The following is a 19538-nucleotide window of genomic DNA, read 5'->3' as shown; positions in this document are numbered from 1 at the left end:
AAATGTTTTAGGGAGAAAAAAGGGAAATAGGGAGAAGAAAATGAACAATTTTAGGGAGAAAAAGGAAAGATTTTAGGGAGAAAAAAATGAAATATTTTAGAGAGAAAAAAGGGGAAGATTTTAGGGAGAAAAAGGGAAATGTTTTAGGGAGAAAAAATGGAAATATTTTTGGGGGAAAAAGGGAAATAGGGAGAAGAAAAGGAACAATTTTAGGGAGAAAAAAAGGGAGGATTTTAGGGAGAAAACGGGAAATATTTTAGGGAGAAAAAAAGGGAAGATTTTAGGGAGAAAAAGGGGAAAATTATAGGGAGAAAAAAGGGTAATATTTTTGGGAAGAAAAAGGAAATATTTTAGGGAGAAGAAGGAGAAATATCTTAGGGAGAAAAAAATGAAAGATTTTAGAGAGAAAAAAATAGAAGATTTTAGGGAGAAAAAAGGAAATATTTTAGGGGAAAAAAATGAAAGATTTTAGGGAGAAAAATACTTGAAAGCTCCAAACGTGAATTTGCTGCAACCTGGAGCAAGTCGGGGATGGCCACATGGAAAAGGGAGAGGAACTCACTCGGAGTTGGTGCATCCAAGGAGGTTTGGATCAAAGATTGGATGTGGGATTTTGGGAAGGAATTCCTGGCGGGGCTGGAATTCCCAGAGAAGCTGTGGCTGCCCCTGGATCCTTGGGAGTGTCCAAGGCCAAGGCTGCACATTGGGGTCGGAGCACCCTGGAAATGAAATTGGGAATGGTTTGAAGGTCCTTTCCCACCCAAAGCATCCCAGGATTCTGTGATCCATGAGAAGCTTGAGATGAGGCTTGGACACGGCCAGCGCCAGGTCCCTTCCCACCAGACTGGGAGATCCAAACCAGAGCCGATCCAAGACTGGGATGCCCAATCCTAAAAAAAATCCCTGCCCAGCCTGGAGACAGGACCAGGCTGGAGTGCAGCACCACAAATCCATGGATTAGCAGCATCCCAGGGTGAAATTCCAAACAAAGTGGTGGATCAGGGACCACAGCTCCACCAGGAACCGGCTCCATCTGCTCCTGGTGCTTCCAGCAGCTCCAAGGCTCCCCAGGGGTGACAATTCCTAAAAAATTCCTGCCCAAACTGGAGACAGGACCAGGCTGGAGTGAAGCCCCACAAATCCATGGATTAGCAGCATCCCAGGGTAAAATTCCCAACAAAGTGGTGCATCAGGGAACACAGCTCCACCAGGAACCGGCTCCATCGGCTTCTGGTGCTTCCAGCTGCTCCCCAAGGCTCCCCAGGGATGCTCATTCCTAAAAAAATCCTTCCCAGCCTGGAGACAGGACCAGGCTGGAGTGAAACCCCACAAATCCATGGATTAGCAGCATCCCAGGGTAAAATTCCCAACAAAGTGGTGGATCAGGGAACACAGCTCCACCAGGAACCGGCTCCATCTGCTCCTGGTGCTTCCAGCTGCTCCCCAAGGCTCTCCAGGGATGCCCAATCCTAAAAAAAAACTTGTCCTGCATGGACACAGGTTGTAGTACAGCACCACAAATCCATGGATTAGCAGCATCCCAGGGTAAAATTCCCAACAAAGTGGTGGATCAGGGAACACAGCTCCACCAGGAACTGGCTCCATCTGCTCCTCCAGCAGCCTCCAGATGCTCCTCAAGATTCCCCAGGGATGCCCAATCCTAAAAAAACCCTTCCCAGCCTGGAGAAGGATGGAATAAAGCACCACAAATCCATGGATTAGCAGTATCCCAGGGTAAAATTCCCATCAAAGTAGTGGACCAGGGAACACAGCTCCACCAGGAACCGGCTCCATCTGCTCCTGGTGCCTCCAGCAGCTCCAAGGCTCCCCAGGAGTGACAATTCCTAAAAAATTCCTGCCCAAACTGGAGACAGGACCAGGTTGGAGTGCAGCACCACAAATCCATGGATTAGCAGTATCCCAGGGTAAAATTCCCATCAAAGTGGTGGACCAGGGAACACAGCTCCACCAGGAACCGGCTCCACCTGCTCCTCCAGCAGCCGCCAGCTGCTCCTCAAGATTCCCCAGGGATGCCCATTCCTAAAAAAATCCCTGCCCTGCCTGGAGACAGGATCAGGCTGGAGTGCAGCCCCACAAATCCATGGATTAGCAGCATCCCAGGGTGAAATTCCCAACAAAGTGGTGGACCAGGGAACACAGCTCCACCAGGAAACACAGCTCCACCTGCTCCTGGTGCCTCCAGCTGCTCCCAGGGTTTGCAGCTCTTCCGGGCTTTTCCTTCTCCCTGCTGCCGCTGGTCTGGGATGCACCAGGAATTCCTGGTGAGCCAGGCCCATGGTCAGATCCCTCCCCAGCCCAAAGCTGCTCTCCAGGTGTCCAGATGTTGGAACCCTGGATGCTGGGAATTCCAGACTTTCTGTGCTGACACACTCTGAGCCCCAGGAGAGCACTGCACTTGACCTGAGGCCGTGGAGAAGCTTCCAGAATTGATTGAGAGCACTGGGATTGTGGGTGTGGAGTGGGGTAGAAGTGTGTGATGTCACAGGGTGGAAAACTTGGAGTTTGGGGTTTTAGGATATGGTAATAAATATGGGGCAGGATGGAGGATTTAGGGTGGAGGCTGGTCATTCTTCACCACCTTCTTCTCCTTCTTCTTTACCTTCTTCTTCTTTTTCTTCATCTTCTTCTGCTTCACCTTCTTCTTCTTCACCTACTTTACCATCTTCCTTCTTCTTCTTCTTCTTCACTTTCCTCTTCTCCTTCTCCTTCTCCTTCTTCTTCTTCTTCTTCTTCTCCTTCTCCTTCTTTTTCTTCCTCACTTTCTTCTTCTTCTTCTTCTTCCTCTTCTTCCTTCTCTTTCTTCTTCTTCTTCACTTTCTTCTTCTAACCTCCTTCTTCACCTTCTTCATCATCTTCTTCTTCACCTTCTTCTTCGCCTTATTATTCACCTTCATCTTATTCTTCTTCACCTTATTCTTTTTCACCTTATTCTTCTTCACCTTCTTCTTCTTTTAACATTCTTCTTCTTCTTCTTCTTCTTCTTCTTCTTCTTCTTCTTCTCTTTCTTCTTCTTCAACTTCTTCTTCTTCATCTTCTTCATTTTCTTCTTCTTCTTCTTCTTCTTCTTCTTCTTCTTCTTCTTCTTCTTCTTCTTCTTCTCTTTCTTCTTCTTCTTCAACTTCTTCTTCTTCATCTTCTTCATTTTCTTCTTCATTTTCTTCTTCACCTTCTTCTTCTTCTTCATCTTCTTCATTTTTTTCTTCTTCTTCTTCTTCTTCTTCTTCTTCACCCTCTTCTTCTTTACCTTCTTCACCTTCTTCACCTTCTTCTCCAAGGGCTTGGGTGGTTTTGTGTAATTGGATAAAAAAGTCCCCATTGCTGGCCACAGATGGTTGGTTATTGGTTAAAAAGTAAAAATAATTTAGGTGTAATTATTAACTGGACAGTTTATCCTTAAAAGGCCTTGGAGAGAGAGAGAGAGACGGGGCTCCATTTTTGGTTTGTGGGACTGAAGTGCTGCAGAACACGGGGTTTGTGAGATAAGATAGATAAGAACTGATAAGAACATCGATAAGATAAACATGTGAGTCCCAACAAGAAATTCCAACTCACGATTTAATCCCGACCTTGGCAGAAGAAAAGAAGCAAAGAATCCACATCCAGGAACACAGAAACTTTGGGATCAGCAAGGCTAAAACACCCAACGGCCGATGCTCTTCCCGCTTTTTGGATTTCCTGGGATGTTCCACGGGCGCTGATGGTGTCTCCTTGTCTTCCAGACCAGCATCTCCATAGAGCTCCGCTACCAGGCTCTGGATGGGACAGTGGGCACCTGGAATGACAAGGAATTCCTGGAGACGCCCAGCATGCACTCGGAGGGGGACGGGAGGTATTCCCTGGAGACTGACAGCCTCCTGTCTGGCCACCGGCACGGCTCCGATGTCCCTCCCGGGAAATCCAACCAGCAATCCACGGAGAGGAGCTTCAGGAGGTAACGGGACACGGGGATCCTGGATGTGGGATTGTGGGGGGGATTGGGAGGGCTTGGATTGCTGGGAAAGGGCAGCGTCACCACAGCGCTGCTCCGAGGGGCATCTCCCGCCCTTGGAGGGTCCATGGAGCAGCTCCAGGTGAGGGTGAGAGAGCTCCAGGTGGCCTCCAGCAGCTCCTGGTGCTCCAGGACAGAGCTGAAATTCCAGGATTGTAGCACTTGGACAGAAGGTGCAATTCCGTGAAGGTCTTGAGGGGATGAAGGGTCTGGGTGGGGGTCACTGGTGGATCCATGGAACAGCTGAGGGTGGGATCCAGGCGGCCTCCAGCAGGTCCTGGTGCTCCAGGACAGAGCTGAAATTCCAGGACTGTAGCACTTGGACAGAGGGTGCAATTCCGTGAAGGTCTTGAGGGGATGAAGGGTCTGGATGGGGGTCAGGGCTCACTGGTGGATCCATGGAACAGCTCCAGGTGAGGGTGGCATCCAGGTGGCCCTGGCAGCTCCTGGTGCTCCAGGACAGAGCCAAAATTCCAGGATTGTAGCACACGGACAGGAAGTGTCATTCCATGCAGATCTCGAGGGGATGAAAGGTCTGGATGGGGGTCAGGGCTCACTGGTGGATCCATGGAGCAGCTCCAGGTGAGCCACCAGCAGCTCCTGGTGCTCCAGGACAGAGCCAAAATTCCAGAATTGTAACGCATGGAGAGAAAATGTCATTCCATCCTGATCCCAAGGGGATCAAAGGTCTGGATGGGGGTCAGGGCTCACTGGTGGATCCATGGAACAGCTCCAGGTGAAGGTGGGAGAGCTCCAGGTGGCCTCCAGCAGGTCCTGGTGCTCCAGGACAGAGCTGAACTTCCAGGACTGTAGCACTTGGACAGAAGGTGCAATTCTGTGAAGGTCTTGAGGGGATGAAGGGTCTGGGTGAGGGTCAGGGCTCACTGGTGGATCCATGGAACAGCTCCAGGTGAGGATGGGGATCCAGGTGGCCCTGGCCGCTCCAGGTGCTCCAGGATCTGATGCTCCACACCTGAAGGCACGAGTTCCAAGACTGTAGCGCAGGGAGGGAAAGACATTCCTTGACACAAAGCTGCAGGAACCAGCTGCAATCCCAGCCCAGTGGGGTTGACTGGGAATGCTGCAGGTGACTCCATTGGGATGGAGGAGTCCAAGCTGGGACCAGTTCTCCACCAGCCTGTGGATACTCAGGGCACAACCCTTGGATGGTGGTGCAGTCCCCACCTCTGGGGGCGTCCAAGGAATTCCTGGATGTGGCGCTCAGCGCTCTGGGCTGGGGACAAGGTGGGGATTGGGCACAGCTCGGGCTCGATGAGCCTGGAGGTGTTTCCCAACTTCTGGGATTCTGTAAGTCCAGGATTTGCAGCCACGAGGGGATTCATGGAACACTAAGGTGGATTTTCAGGCAGCTTTCCACAGTTCTTGGAGTTGTGCTGTCCAGGGTGGCTTTGTCCATGGGTCCCCACTCTGGGAGCTCTTGAATCCATTGGAAAATGGGAGCATTTGGAACAGGGGAGACATCAAAGCCCTGAAGTTGCTGGAATTCTTCAGGAATGAGATGGAGGTGGAAGGAAGGTTCTGGAAGAGGGGGACGGTGAAGGCAGAGCTGGGTCCTGGTGTCACCCACGGCCCCCTCGGGAACACCACATTCCCTGTCCACTCCTCATGGATCCACCACTTCCACGGTGATGGACAAAAGAGGACAATCCCTGCATTCCCAAATCATGGAATATCAGAACACTTCCGGCTGGAAAATCCCTCTGAGAGCGCCGAGCCCAAACATTCCCCCAGCGCTGCCAAATCCCTAAATCCACACGGAGATCCCAGCCCGGAGCTCTGAATCCAAACAGAGCCCTGTGAATCAGCTGCTCTTTCCATCCCATTTCTCCCCCTCAGGGTTATCCCATTTTGGACCACGTTCCATCCGGGATTAGCACTTTATTGCGGCCAAAAATAAGGAAAAAATGGGAAACAGAGGGAATATCCCTCTAATTGCTCGCATCCTGCCAAGGCAGTTCATTAACTGTGGGAACTGGGCTGAATCCAGGGAATTTTAAAGCAAATTGGAAGCTCGGCGTGGTTTTGTTTCCTGGCTCAGCGAGCCGGGACGAGGCTGAGCGGGAATGTGGTGATGGATTGAATGGGTGGATGTTGGGCAGGGAGCCGGGAACGGCACAGCTGGAAGAGGAGGGGTCTTGGCTTGAAAAGAGTGCTAAGGGAGGCAGGAGCCTCCCCTGAAATGGAAAAATGTAAAACCCCCTCCCTCTGAATGGTTGTAATTTTGAAATCAAGAGGCTCTCAGGGAAAGATACGGGAGCGGGAATGACAGGTTTTTATTAGGGAAAATTAAAAATAGAAATGTAATAGTACAAACAAATAAAAACAGCACTGACAGAGTGAGAGCAGGAGCTGCCCCCTGTGTGTCAGGGGGTGGCACAGCCCCATCCCATGGGGGCTCAGCCCTCCTGCAGTGCCAGCTGTGGCTCTGCTGGAGCAGGGATCCTGCACAAGGGGGGAGTTTTCCTCTGCAGCTCCAGGGCTGCTGGAGATGGGCCTGGGCTCCCTCTGGCAATGCAGGGCAGCAGAAGCTGCTCCTCTGGGAATGCACTGGGCAAAGGCTGCTGGGCTGTGTGGTGATATCCCTTCCCAGGATGAGGGAAGAGATGAGAACCTTGACTCTGTGTTTCAGAAGGTTGATTTATTATTTTAGGATATATATGTTAAGGATAAAATATATATATATATATATATATATATATTTATATATATATATAAATAAATATATATATATTTGTATATATATATATATATACAAATATATATATATTTATGTGTATTATATATATTATATAATATATATTATATATTTTATATATTATATATATTTTTATATATTTATTTTATATATATATTTATATATATTTATATATTTTATATATATAAATATATAAAATATATAAATATATATATAAAATATATATATTTTATATTATATATAAAATATATATATAAGGATATATATCTGTTTAGGATAAAATGTTATGTTAAAACTACACCAAAAGAATAGAGAAAAGATTTCATCAGAAGGCCAGCAAGGAATTAATAATAAAATCTTCTGACTGCTCAGGGTCCTGATACAGCTGGGCTGTGATTGGTCATTAATTAAAACCAACCACATGGGACCAATCACAGACGCACCTGTTGCATTCCACAGCAGCAGGTAATTCAACGTTTACATTTGTTTTCCTGAGCCCTCTCAGCTTCTCAGGAGAAAAAAAAAATCCTGGCAAAAAGGAATTTTTACATTAAAAAATATGTCTGTGACAGTGGTGCACCCAGCGTCGGGTTGTACCCAGGTAGGAATGCTTGGCTCCTCCCCCCAGTGGGCGGAGCATCTCCCAGTGGGATGATGGAATTTTATCAGCATTTTATCAGCATTTCATCAACAGTGATAAATGGATGATGGAATTTTATCAGCATTTTATCGTCAGTGGGATGATGGAATTTTATCAGCCATGAACAGGAGATAATTAATGATTAATGTCCCATTAACAGCAGAGATCTCCCGGAGGGAGGGTTGGCTGTGGGAGAGATAAAGGAAACTGCCCCATGGACAGCAGAGAACTGCCCCAGCTCTGACAGATGGAAAATGGAAATTGAACCCACACAAAAACCTCACAATCCCGGACAGGGGGCCAGGCCGGCTGGGATGGGATCTCCGAGTCCTGCCTGTGCCGCTGGAATTTTGGATGGGTGCTCCATCCCTCATGGAAGGGTCCAAGGAAAGGTTGGATGAGGTTTGGAGCAACCTGGGATAGCGGGAGGTGTCCCTGCCCCTGGCAGGGGCGGGACTGGATGGGATTTAAGGTCGCTTCCCACCCAAACCAGCCTGGGATTCGAGGATTCCAGGGAATTGGAGGATTCCAGGGAATTGGAGGATTCCAGGGAATTGGAGGATGCTGCTGGGATGGTTCCAGGATGGGTTTTCCGGTTTCTCATCAGATGACTCCTGTGGGATGCAGCTCCATGGGATTAAAGCAGGAAAATTAGGGATCCAGGGAGAGCTCGGAGCACCTTCCCAAGCCTCAAGGAGCTCCAGGAGAGCTGGAATTTGGGAAAAAGGATGAAGGGACAGGACACAGGGAATGGCTTCCAGTGGGAAAGGGGAGTTTGGGGTGGGATCTTGGGAAGGAATTCCCAGCTGGGAGGGTGGGGAGGGGCTGGAATTCCCCGAGGAGCTGTGGCTGCCCCATTTTAGGAAGAGTTGTGGCGTTTGCCGAGCATGGGATGTGCAGAGCCGTGTCCTGGGCGGGGGCTCCAAGTTGGATTTTGGGAACAATTCCTTCCTGGAAAAGGCTGCCCACGCCTGGCACAGGGAAGGGCTGGAGCCCCCATCCCTGGTGGGGTTCCAAATCCCTGTGGATGTGGATCCTGGGACATGGATCAGGGGTGGCCCGGGCAGTGCTGGGGATGGCAGGACTCGGAGAGCTTTCCCAACCCAAAGGGCTCAGCGATTCCGTGATTTTGGGATCCCGAATCCCGGGAAGGGCAGGGCTGACGTTTGGGGTGTTCCCACCAGGATGGAAGAGGACGAGCTGTACTTCCACAGCGAGGATGAGCTCCTGGGAGAGGGGGATTCCCTGAGCCAGGGGTCCCTGGACACCAGGTAGGGAGAGGCTCTGCAGTGCTGTGGCTGCTCCGCGCCTTTTCCCGATGGATCTCCCATGGGAATCGTCCCTGAATTCCCATTCCTGGGCTGCTGGTGGGCAGGAGAAGTGGTGGAACAGCCAGAAAAGCAGCCTTGGAATGGCATTCCAGGTGGAGATCGGGATATTGGGACACTGCTGTGCCTTTGAGGTGCCCTTCTGTCTCCATGTCCTGTCCCCAGATCCCGGGATCAGCCATTCCCATGGGAATGAGCTCCCTGCGTGTGCATGGAAGTTTGTTTGCTGTGGCTTTTCTCGGCGTGACAAAAGAGTTTGGGAAGGAGCCAAAGAAAGGGAATTTCAGGTAAAATCCCAAGGATCGTCCCAGGAGGAGTTCAGCCACAGGAAGGAGCGTTTTGGGAAAAGCTCCTGGATTCCTGTGGGATGAGGGATGGCTGGAAGGACGTGGAGGGGCTCATAGGAACAGGATTTAGCACTGGCTCTGCCTTGGAGAGGGCGGAGTTGGACCAGGTGATCCCTGTGGGTCCCTTCCAATGGAAAATATCCCACCTGAACCCATCCCATCCCATGGATCCCATCCCATCCCATCTCATCCCATCTCCAGCCCCAGCCCATCCCATTATCCTGTTACCCCATTATCCCATTATCCCATCCCATCCCAATCCCATTATCCCATCCCGTTATCCTATTATCCCATTATGCTATCCCATCCAATGGATCCCATCCCATCCCAATTTCCCATCCCATTATCCCATTGTCCCATCCCATTCCATTATCCCATCCCATCCCAATTTCCCATCCCATTGCATTATCCCATCCCATCCCATAATCCCATCCCATGGATCCCATCCCATCCCATTTTCCCATCCCATCCCATTATCCCATCCCATTATCCCTTTATCCCATCATCCCATTCCACCCCATCCCACCCCCATCCTATCCTATCCTATCCTATCCTATCCTATCCTATCCTATCCTATCCTATCCTATCCTATCCTATCCTATCCCAATTTCCCATCCCATTCCATGGATCCCATCCCATCATCCCAACCCCATCCCAATTTCCCATCCCATTCCATGGATCCCATCCCATCATCCCAACCCCATCCCATCTCCATCCCATTATCCCCTTATCCCATCCCGCCTTTTCCCCATCTGGCCCATGGATTCCATTGGATCTCAGGGCTGAGTCCAGGATCATCCTGGATCATCCATCCCAGCATTCCCAGCTGGAATTCCGGATCCGATTTCCTTGGATCGATGCTGGCTGGGAGGGGCAGGAATTCCCCCGGCCCTTCCTCATGGAAGCCAGGGATGAGCGAGGATGAAGTTGGGAGAGGGAGATTCCCAAAGCCGAGCCGTTTAAATGAGGTTTTTAGGGATAAAACCTCTATTTTTAGGAAAAGAGGCGTCCATGCAAGCAGCAGGAAGGGGATGACGCAGGGAATACCAGAGATGCAGGGAATTCCCTGGGATGGGAAAGGTTTGTCCCCCATCCCAAACAATTCCCAGGTCTCGGCACCTCCGGGGATCATCCATGGGGTTTTATCCCTGTTTTCACTGAGAATTCCTGGAGGATTTTGCTCCAAGGAATGCCTGGCTCAGGCTGTAGCAAACACGTGCTGGGATTCACCAAGAATAAAAAAAAACCACCTGGGAATAAAAGAAAGTAAAAGTTCCATATTCCGGCTTTTGGGAAGGATCCAAAGGCGCTGGGATGTGAGGCATCCTTTGGAATCCAAGGAAGGGCTTTGGTTAAAATTGCTCTGGGAACAAAAACACCCCGGCTCCTTTGGAAGGCCTTTCCTTCTGCATCACTTACAGATCCCAGATCCGGGAAAAACTTGGATGGGAAGAATAAAAATAGGAATTCTGGTGTTTCCAGAGTTTTCCAGAATTTTCCAGTTCAGCGGGATGGGGAGGGCTCCTGTTGGGCCCTGACTTGGCCTTGCTCATCCTCATTCCCATTCCCAATCCCATTCCCACTGTCCTTCCTCCAGCCCAGGAATCCCCGTGGATTCCCTGATGTTCCACACGGATGGAAGGTCTGTGGGCAGGGACGGGGAGGAAAAGGGCAGCGGGATACTCGAGGAAAAGTGGGATACAGAGGACACGGAATTCCCTGTGCCTGGAATGTCACAGGAGCAGCCTCAGGGACCGTGGGCCACAGCCCTGGAGACCGGGAATTGTGGAACCATGGAATATTCTGGGCGGGGAAGGGACCTTAAAGCTCATCCCTTTCCAATCCCGATGCTTCCCCCTATCCCAGGCTGCTCCAGCCTGGCCTTGGACACTCCCAGGGATCCAGGGGCAGCCACAGATTCTCTGGGAATTCCATCCCAGCTCCTCCCCACCATCCCAGGGAGGAATTCCTTCCCAAGATCCCATCTGAATCCATCCCTGTGCGGCTTAAACCCTTTCCCCCTTTTCCCGGCATTCCATCCCTCATCCAGAATCTTTTCCTGGGCACGGGGACCTGCTTTCACTTCCGTCTTTTCCAGTGACTGATCCCAGGATCCCAGGCTTTTCCCTTCCCTGTTCTGCCTTTCTCCCATCCCCGCTCCCAGCTTGGAGCCCCTTTTCCACCTGAAAAATCCCCTGGGATTTGGGCATGGATATCCCACAGATATCCTGGAAATCCCGGACTTTGGCAGCTCTGGAAGCAAAAAAATCCCTCTCCGGCAGATCCAGGACAGCCTTGTCCCATTCCCATGGAGCAGAGCATCCACATCAAGGATTTTGGGAATTCTCCTGTGGAGCTGTCTATTCCAGGGAAAGTAGATCCAGCTTTTCCTTGGCCGCTGCTGGATCCAGGCTGATCCCTTGGGAACACAGGGAATTTTCCACCTTCATTCCTTCTTTCCCAGGGAGTGTGCGACCCTCCCGTGTCTGCAGATCCACGTGGACTCCTCTGCTTGGGAATTTTCCCAAAATTGGGGAATTTCTGTGCAATCAGAACCCCCCCCATGAAGCAATCCTGCAGCTTTCCGAGGGATGGGAAGAGCTTTCCATCACTGGGATGATGGCCGGGCTTCCCAAGGTTTTCCAAGGGCTTGAAATTCCTTTTCCTCCTTCCGGAAATCCTGGCGCAGGGTACAGCACCCGCCCATTCCCACTTTTCCTTTGGGATTTGAGCAAACCCATCCCAAAGAAAAGGAAGGAGTGGGAAAAGGAGGTCAGGCAGGAGGGAACCACTTGGAAAAGGTGGAATATTGTCCAAACATCCCCCCAAAATCCAGTCTGGGAGAAACCTGGATCCTGTGGGCACAACGGGAAGGGGATCCCGGGATTCCAGCCGTGCATGGAGTGGTTTGCTGTGCCGGATTGTTCCCGAGTTTTTCCTGGTTTAGAAAAGAATGGAAGAGCCCTTTGTCCTCACGTCACAGCCGGAATTTTTCCCTCTCTCCCTGTTAAATTCCCAAGCCTTGGAGACGAAGCGGAGGAAGATCAGCATTCCAGGTAAATTCCCACAGCAGATCCCCTGCCCCCTTTCCAGGGCTGATCCACCCCCAAAGTTCCGCTTTTCAAAGAAAATTCCTTAAATCCAGGATCCAGAATTTGGATTCCTTAAATCCAAATCCATCTGTTAAATGGAATTTAACAGATCCAGATTGGATCTGTTAAATTCCATTTTTGTCTTTCCCTGGGGATCCCAAGCTTGGAGTCCGCTCATCCCACACAGAATCCAGGGATGAAGGAGCCAGGAGTGGGAGGTGGAGCCTTCCCATGTGCCAGGTCCCTGGAATGGCTTTGGATCCTTGATCCACCGGGAACTTTGACCAAACAAATCCACGAAAAAAAATTCACAGGGAAGGATCCAGAATGGGGAAATAAAGAGCTAAAAAAATCCAACCTGGATTTAAAAAAAAAAAATCCCAGGATATGGGATTTGGGAGGATGTTGGAACCAGGCCAGGATCCTTCCAAAAGCTGGACTTGAGTTTCCAATGAGGAAAGCAGAAAATAAGAGGAAAAATTGGATACTGGGAAGGAACTCCTCCCTGTGAGGGTGGGGAGGGGCTGGGGTGGAATTCCCAGAGAAGCTGTGGCAGCCCCTGGAATCCTGGGAATGTCCAAGAGATTGGAGAACCTGGGACAGTGGGAATTGTCCCTGCCCATGGAAAGGGATGAGCTTTAAAGCCCTTCCCTACCCAAACCGTTCGGAAATTTTACAATCCCACGGTTTATTCACCGGCGTAGGCCCACCCTTGGATTCCCAGGAAAAATCAGGAGGGGTGGGCACTTCCAGAGGCAGCTCGGGAATCGCCAGAACCTGTCTGAGCCCAGCTCCCAGCCCCCCTGGAAAGTGAGATCCCGGGAAGCACCACCCGATAGGGGCTCTCCTTGAAATATTCATGGCCGGGACAGGGCTGGGAGCCGAAAGGAATCTGCTCCCGGTGAATTATTGATGGAAGCTTTTCTCCCGTGTCCCCGGCGGGTCCGAGCCTTGTCCCACCGCCTGTCGCTAATTGTCCCTCTGGCACCTGCTCCAAAGCCGGGACCTGCGCCAGGCCTGGGAGGACGCGGGATGAAAATCCCCCACAGGCTCCCCGTTCCCGTTCCCATTCCCGTTCCCATGTGGACGTGGCACCCGGGGACATGGAATGGCTGGGAATGGCTGGAGTTTGGGATAGGGGGGAATTCATCCGTGTCCAAAGGGGCAAGAAGGGTCCAAAATTCCCAAATCCATGGGAAATTCGGATCTTTGGGATGGCACAGTGCCACCACCAGGGTGAACAGGAAGTTTGGGATCTTTTCCATGCTGGGGGAAAAAAAAAGTCCCAGTCAAGGTTTTCCAATTTTTTTCCCAACCTCTCCATTAAATTTGATTAAATTACATTAATCATTTAATGTGCCCTTAAATTCCTTGGGGGGAAAAAAAAAATGCATCCTGAGGATCCTGAAAATCAGGAAAATGTTCAAACCAACGGAGCAGGTTCTGCTGTGGCTCCCAGGGCAGAGCTTTCAGAACCTGGAGAATCTTTCCTGGATCCTGGGAATGTAAATTGCCCCCAGCCTGTCCTGGTGGAGGAGATTCCCGGATGGAGCAGGAGCAATGGATAATGCTGGAAGCGCAGATCCGGCCTCCAGCCGGGTTTTTCCTGGGAATGGGGGGAGTGGAACACCCTGGGCTGGATGCACAGCTGGAATTCCCTCCCTGGAGCGCCCGGAGCTTGGACACAGCCCCACCCTCCTGGGAAGGGCTGTCCCTGCTCCCTCAGGAATTCTGGGATTTGATTGGATTTGGTTTTTTTCCCCCTCTCTTTCTCTCCGGTGCCTCCCCCAGGATTAAGTTTAACGATGGATACAAGGCAGTGGCAAGGTACCAAAATGCCCTGGTGGGAGGGATCCCAGATTTTGGGGTGGGATCCGGGATTCTGGGGCATTGCTTCCATTCCAGCCCATCCCAGGCACCCACATTCTACAAACAGGTGCTGGCCCCAGCACAAATCCAGGGTTTGGGATCCGGGTCAGCCTCATCCTGTGCTCCCTCTGCAGCGTATCCCACATGGTGATACCTGGAATCCCAGTGCCAGGACACAGGGAAAGGCCTCCCACTGGGAAAGGGAAGCTTGGGGTGGGATATTGGGAAGGAATTCCTGGCTGTGAGGGTGGGGAGGGGCTGGGCAGGAATTCCCAGAGCAGCTGTGGCTGCCCCTGGATCCCTGGGAGTGTCCAAGGCCAGGCTGGATGGGGCTGGGAGCCCCCTGGGATGGTGGAAGCTGTTGGGTTTGGAATGGGATGATCCTTAAGGTCTCTTCCCACCCAAACCATTCCTGGGATTTGAGGATCAGCCCCTCCCCCTGCTCCCACTCCCATGGGCTGTGTCCAGTTGGGAATGTTCGTTAATTCCTCACCTTCCTCCTCCTCCTCCTGGCTCCGCCTCCTCCCAACAGCGAGGACCCGGAAGATCCCAGGTACAGGACGTGGTGTCCCTGCTTCCCTTTGGGAATGGTGTGTGCATGGATGGGAGCAGTCCCTGCACGGTGCTTGGATCCAGGGAAAGGGAAAGGGATTTTGCTGGGATCACCCACCCCTGGGATTCCCTCTGTCCTTCCTAATCCCAACAAAGGACAATCTCCTTCCAGTCAGGCACTTCTGACGGGGCTCCCAGAGTCGTGTTTGTCTGTGTTCCAAGCAATCCATGGATGGATCCTTCCTTCCTTCCTTCCTTCCTTCCTTCCTTCCTTCCTTCCTTCCTTCCTTCCTTCCTTCCTTCCTTCCTTCCTTCCTTCCTTCCTTCCTTCCTTCCTTCCTTCCTTCCTTCCTTCCTTCCTTCCTTCCTTCCTTCCTTCCTTCCTTCCTTCCTTCCTTCCTTCCTCCCTTCCTCCCTTCCTCCCTTCCTCCCTTCCTCCCTTCCTCCCTCCCTTCCTCCCTCCCTTCCTCCCTCCCTCCCTCCCTCCCTCCCTCCCTCCCTCCCTCCCTCCCTCCCTCCATTCCATCCATCCATCCCTCCATTCATGGATCCATCTATCCATCCCTTCACCCATTCCATCCATCCATCCATCCATCCATCCATCCATCCATCCATCCATCCATCTATCCATCCATCCATCTATCCATCCATCCATCCCATGGATCCATCTATCCATCTATCCATCCATCCCATGGATCCATCTATCCATCTATCCATGGATTCATGGATCCATCCATCCCATGCATCCATCCATCCATCCATCTATCCATGGATTCATGGATCCATCCATCCATCCATCCCATCCATCCATCCATCCATCCATCCATCCATCCATCCATCCATCCACCCACCCACCCACCCACCCATTCCATCCCTCCACCCACAGACCTATCCATGGATCCATCCATGGATCCATCCATCCCTCCATTCATGGATCCATCTATCCATCCCTTCACCCATTCCTTCCATCCATCCATCCCTCCATCCATTCCATCTATCCCTCCATCCATCCATCCATGGATTTATGGATCCATCTATCTATCCATCCATCCATCCATCCCATCCATCCCTCCATCCATTCCATCCATCCCATCCATGTCCATCCATCCATCCCTGATCCCATCCCTACCAGCGCTGTCCTACCCCTGTTCCCGTTCCCTGGGATCCTTAGGAATCCTGGGCGTGGGGATCTCTCCCTCCGGGACCCTCCTGGATTGTCTTTGTTGGGTTGCTCCGTGCATGTGGATGACTCTGGGGGGAGAAGGTGGATCCGAGCCCATCCCTGGATCACAACTCATGGAATTGCTCCTTTGGATTGCAGAGCCAAGGCCAAAGGGAAAGAGAAAAAACACCTGGCGTTGCCGTTCAGGTATCCCAATTCCCAATTCCCTGATTCCCAGGGCACCCTCCGGCTCCAGGCTCCAGCCCCTGGCAGCAGAATCCCCTGGGAACAGCAGCAGGGCAGGACTGTGAGTCCATTTTTCCAAGGAAAGTGCTCCAAATTGAGGGATAAAATGGGAATTCTCCATCTGTGCCCAGGCTGGGGCTGTCCGGGGTCACCTTTGGCAGGAGAGTTGGACTGGAAGGGCTCTGGGAGAAGGAAAGGAGGGAGAGAGAGGAATTTGGCATTGGCTGCTCCACCAGGACCTTGGGAAAGGATCCTGGATCCCTCAGGAAGTGCTGATCCAAGTGCCAGGAATGTGGTGGATGCAGGAATCAGGAGAGGAAAGAGATGCAGGAAACACTGGGAGGAGGAGGAGGAGGAGGGAAACAGAAGAAGAAGAGGGGCATGCTTGGAATGCACCATGTTCTTGCATCCCTCACCCAGGGCACGATTTCCCTCCAGGAATGGGGAAAGGACACAGGATCTGCACTTTCCTGGGCCCTCTCCCAAGGATGGACCCCAGGGATGGAACATTCCAGCAGCCCCTCTGCCCACCCAGGGATGGAACATTCCAGCAGCCCCTCTGCCCACTCAGGGATGGAACATTCCAGCAGCCCCTCTTCCCAACCAGGGATGGATCCCATCCTGACTCCAGGGAACATTCCAGACCCTCTTCCCACCCAGGGATGGGACATTCCTGACTCTCTTCCCACCCCAGGATGGATCCTCAGGGATGGAACATTCCAGCCCCTCTTCCCACCCTTGGATGGATCCCATCCTGACTCCAGGGAACATTCCAGCCCCTCTTCCCACCCAGGGATGGATCCCATCCTGACTCCAGGGGACATTCCAGACCCTCTGCCCACCCTTGGATGGATCCTCAGGGGTGGAATATCCCAGCCCCTCTGCCCACCCAGGGATGGATCCCATCCTGGCTCCAGGGAACATTCCAGCCCCTCTTCCCACCCAGGGCAGTTTGGACGGGGAAGGGAAGGAGGGATGGATCTCGCCCAGTGAGATCAGCGGGATGTGATCCCACAGCCATCCTGCCTTGAATCCCGGCCGTTCCATCTCCAGCGGGTGCCCAGCAGAACCTGGACCAGATCCCTGAGCTCCAGGAGAAAGCCTGGAATGATTTGATTCCTCTCCTGGCAGCTTTTCCCGTGCTGAGCTGGAGTTTGGTGCTCCCAGGAGGAGCTCAGCTGGCAGGGGAATCATTTTTCCCTGCTCTGCTCCCACAGCAGGAGTTGAGACAGGAAAAAAACCCCAGGAATTCTTGGATTGGAGTTCAGAGCAGGCTGATCCCTGCCCGTGCTGCTCTTCCCAGTTTCCCTCCCGTGTCCCGTTTTATTTTGAATTCCTTTGGAATTCTCCCAAAACCCAAAATCCAGCAACACTTCACTATTTAATTTTTTTTTCCTGGATGGTTTTCCAGCAGCTCGGGCACAAGGAGCTGGAATTTCAGGCTCCGAAATCTGTCCCTTGTCCCCAGCGCGGCGGAGGAGCCGGTGTAATTAACTCCAGCCTCCTTAATTACTTCCTGAGCTGCTTAATTGCTTTCTCCTCCCTAATTGCTGCAGGACAATGAGGGCGATTAACGGGGGAGAGATAAGGAGGGGAGGGAAGCGGGGAGAGAAGCTGGAGCGGGGAGGAAAACAGGGAAGCAGGACCTGGGAGGAAAATAGGAAGGAAAATAAATACAGATGAAGGACCGAGGAGGAAAATGGGAAGGAAAAATAGGGAGGAAAACTGGGAGGAAAAGCAAGAAGCAGAACCCAGGAGGAAAACAGGGAAGCAGGACTGGGGAGGAAAGCAGAAAGGAAAACAGGGAGAAAAACAGAGAGGGAAAATGGAGAGAAGCAGGATCAGAGAGGAAAACAGGGAATAGGACCGGGAAGGAAAAGGAGGAGGAAAATGGGATAGGACTGGGGAGAAAAAAAGAAGGAAAACAGGGAATAGGACTGGGGAGGTAATCAGGGAGGAAAATAAATAGGCATGAAGGATTGGGGACGAAATCAGGGAGGTAAATAAATAGGGATGAAGGACCGAGAAGGAAAACAGGGAGGAAAATAAACAGGGAAGAAGGACTGGGGAGGAAAACAGGGAACAGGATCCGGGAGGAAAACTGTGAGGAAAACAGAAAGAAAAACAGGGAGGAAAAGAGAGAAGCAGGGCCAGGGTGGAAAACAGAGAGGAAAATAGGGAGGCAGGTCCAGGGAGGAAAATGGAGAGAAGCAGGATTGGAGAGGAAAACAGGGAACAGGAATGGGGAGGAAAAAGAGAAGGAAAACAGGGAAGAAGGAGCTGGGGAGGAAAATAAATAGGGAAGAAAATAAATAGGGAAGAAGGACCAGGGAGGAAAACAGGGAAGCAGGACCCAGGAGGAAAACTGTGAGGAAAGTAGGGAGGAAAATAAATAGAGAAGAAGGACCGGGGAGAAAAATAGGGAGGAAAACAGGGAAGCAGGGCCTGGGAGGAAAACAGGGAGGAAAGTAGGGAGGAAAACAGGGAAGAAGGACCAGGGAGAAAAATAGGAAGGAAAATAAATAGGGATGAAGGACCGAGGAGGAAAATGGGAAGGAAAAATAGGGAGGAAAACTGGGAGGAAAAGCAAGAAGCAGAACCTGGGAGGAAAAGAGGGAGGAAAACAGGGAAGCAGGACTGGGGAGGAAAGCAGAAAGGAAAACAGGGAGAAAAAGAGAGAAGAAGGAGCAGGGAGAAAAACAGAGAGGGAAAATGGAGAGAAGTAGGATCAGAGAGGAAAACAGGGAATAGGACCGGGAAGGAAAAGGAGGAGGAAAATGGGACAGGACTGGGGAGGAAAAAAAAGAAGGAAAACAGGGAATAGGACTGGGGATGAAATCAGGGAGGAAAATAAATAGGGAAGAAGGACTGGGGAGGAAAACGGGGAGGAAAAGAGGGAAGCAGGGCCAGGGTGGAAAACAGAGAGGGAAATAGGGAGGCAGGTCCAGGGAGGAAAATGGAGAGAAGCAGGATTGAAGAGGAAAACAGGGAACAGGACTGGGGAGGAAAAAGAGAAGGAAAACCGGGAACAGGACCTGGGGAGGAAAACAGGGAGGAAAATAGGAAAGAAAATAAATAGGGAAGAAGGAACGGGGAGGAAAATGGGGAGAAAAATAGGGAGGAAAACAGGGAAGCAGGATCCAGGAGGAAAACTGTGAGGAAAACAGAACAGAAAACAGGGAGGAAAAGAGAGAAGCAGGGCCATGGTGGAAAACAGAGAGGGAAATAGGGAGGCAGGTCCAGGGAGGAAAATGGAGAGAAGCAGGATCAAAAAGGAAAACAGGAAACAGGGAGGAAAACAGGGAGTTAAAAAGAGAACCAGGCCCAGGGTGGAAAACAGAGAGAAAAATAGGGAGGCAGGTCCAGGGAGGAAAATAGGAATAAAGGAGAAGCCTTGTCCCCTGCCTAGGAGCTTCCCAAACCTGGGAATAAAATCCAGGAGTCCTGCATTAATGGCCCCAAACACAAATCCCGGGAATTTCCCTCACTTCCAGCTCCAGGGCTGGGAGTTGGGGTGTCCTAAGCCGTGCAGGGATGTTTTGCACCCAAGTTTTAAGCTGAGTGAGAGGGAGTTTGG

The 19538-nt window shown here is 51.3% G+C and overlaps 1 protein-coding gene across 4 annotated transcripts in view; it reads left to right on the top strand.

Moving 5' to 3' along the window:
- OTOF (otoferlin) overlaps positions 1-19538 on the top strand; it is a 118749-nt gene that overhangs the window by 23789 nt on the left and 75422 nt on the right. For 2 of the 4 annotated variants that reach the window (XM_077176418.1, XM_077176416.1), the window contains exons 5-6: positions 3741-3952; positions 8550-8636. In XM_077176418.1, coding sequence (XP_077032533.1) covers positions 3741-3952; positions 8550-8636 — 299 coding nt within the window. The remainder of the gene's footprint in view (positions 1-3740; positions 3953-8549; positions 8637-19538) is intronic. The other 2 variants (XM_077176419.1, XM_077176417.1) reach the window with 1 other exon arrangement.

The sequence above is a fragment of the Agelaius phoeniceus genome, chromosome 3 (assembly GCF_051311805.1).
Source record: "Agelaius phoeniceus isolate bAgePho1 chromosome 3, bAgePho1.hap1, whole genome shotgun sequence".
Classification (NCBI taxonomy): Eukaryota; Metazoa; Chordata; class Aves; order Passeriformes; family Icteridae; genus Agelaius; species Agelaius phoeniceus.
Note: the sequence above shows the minus strand (reverse complement) of the source record. Positions and strands in the feature narration are given on the sequence as shown.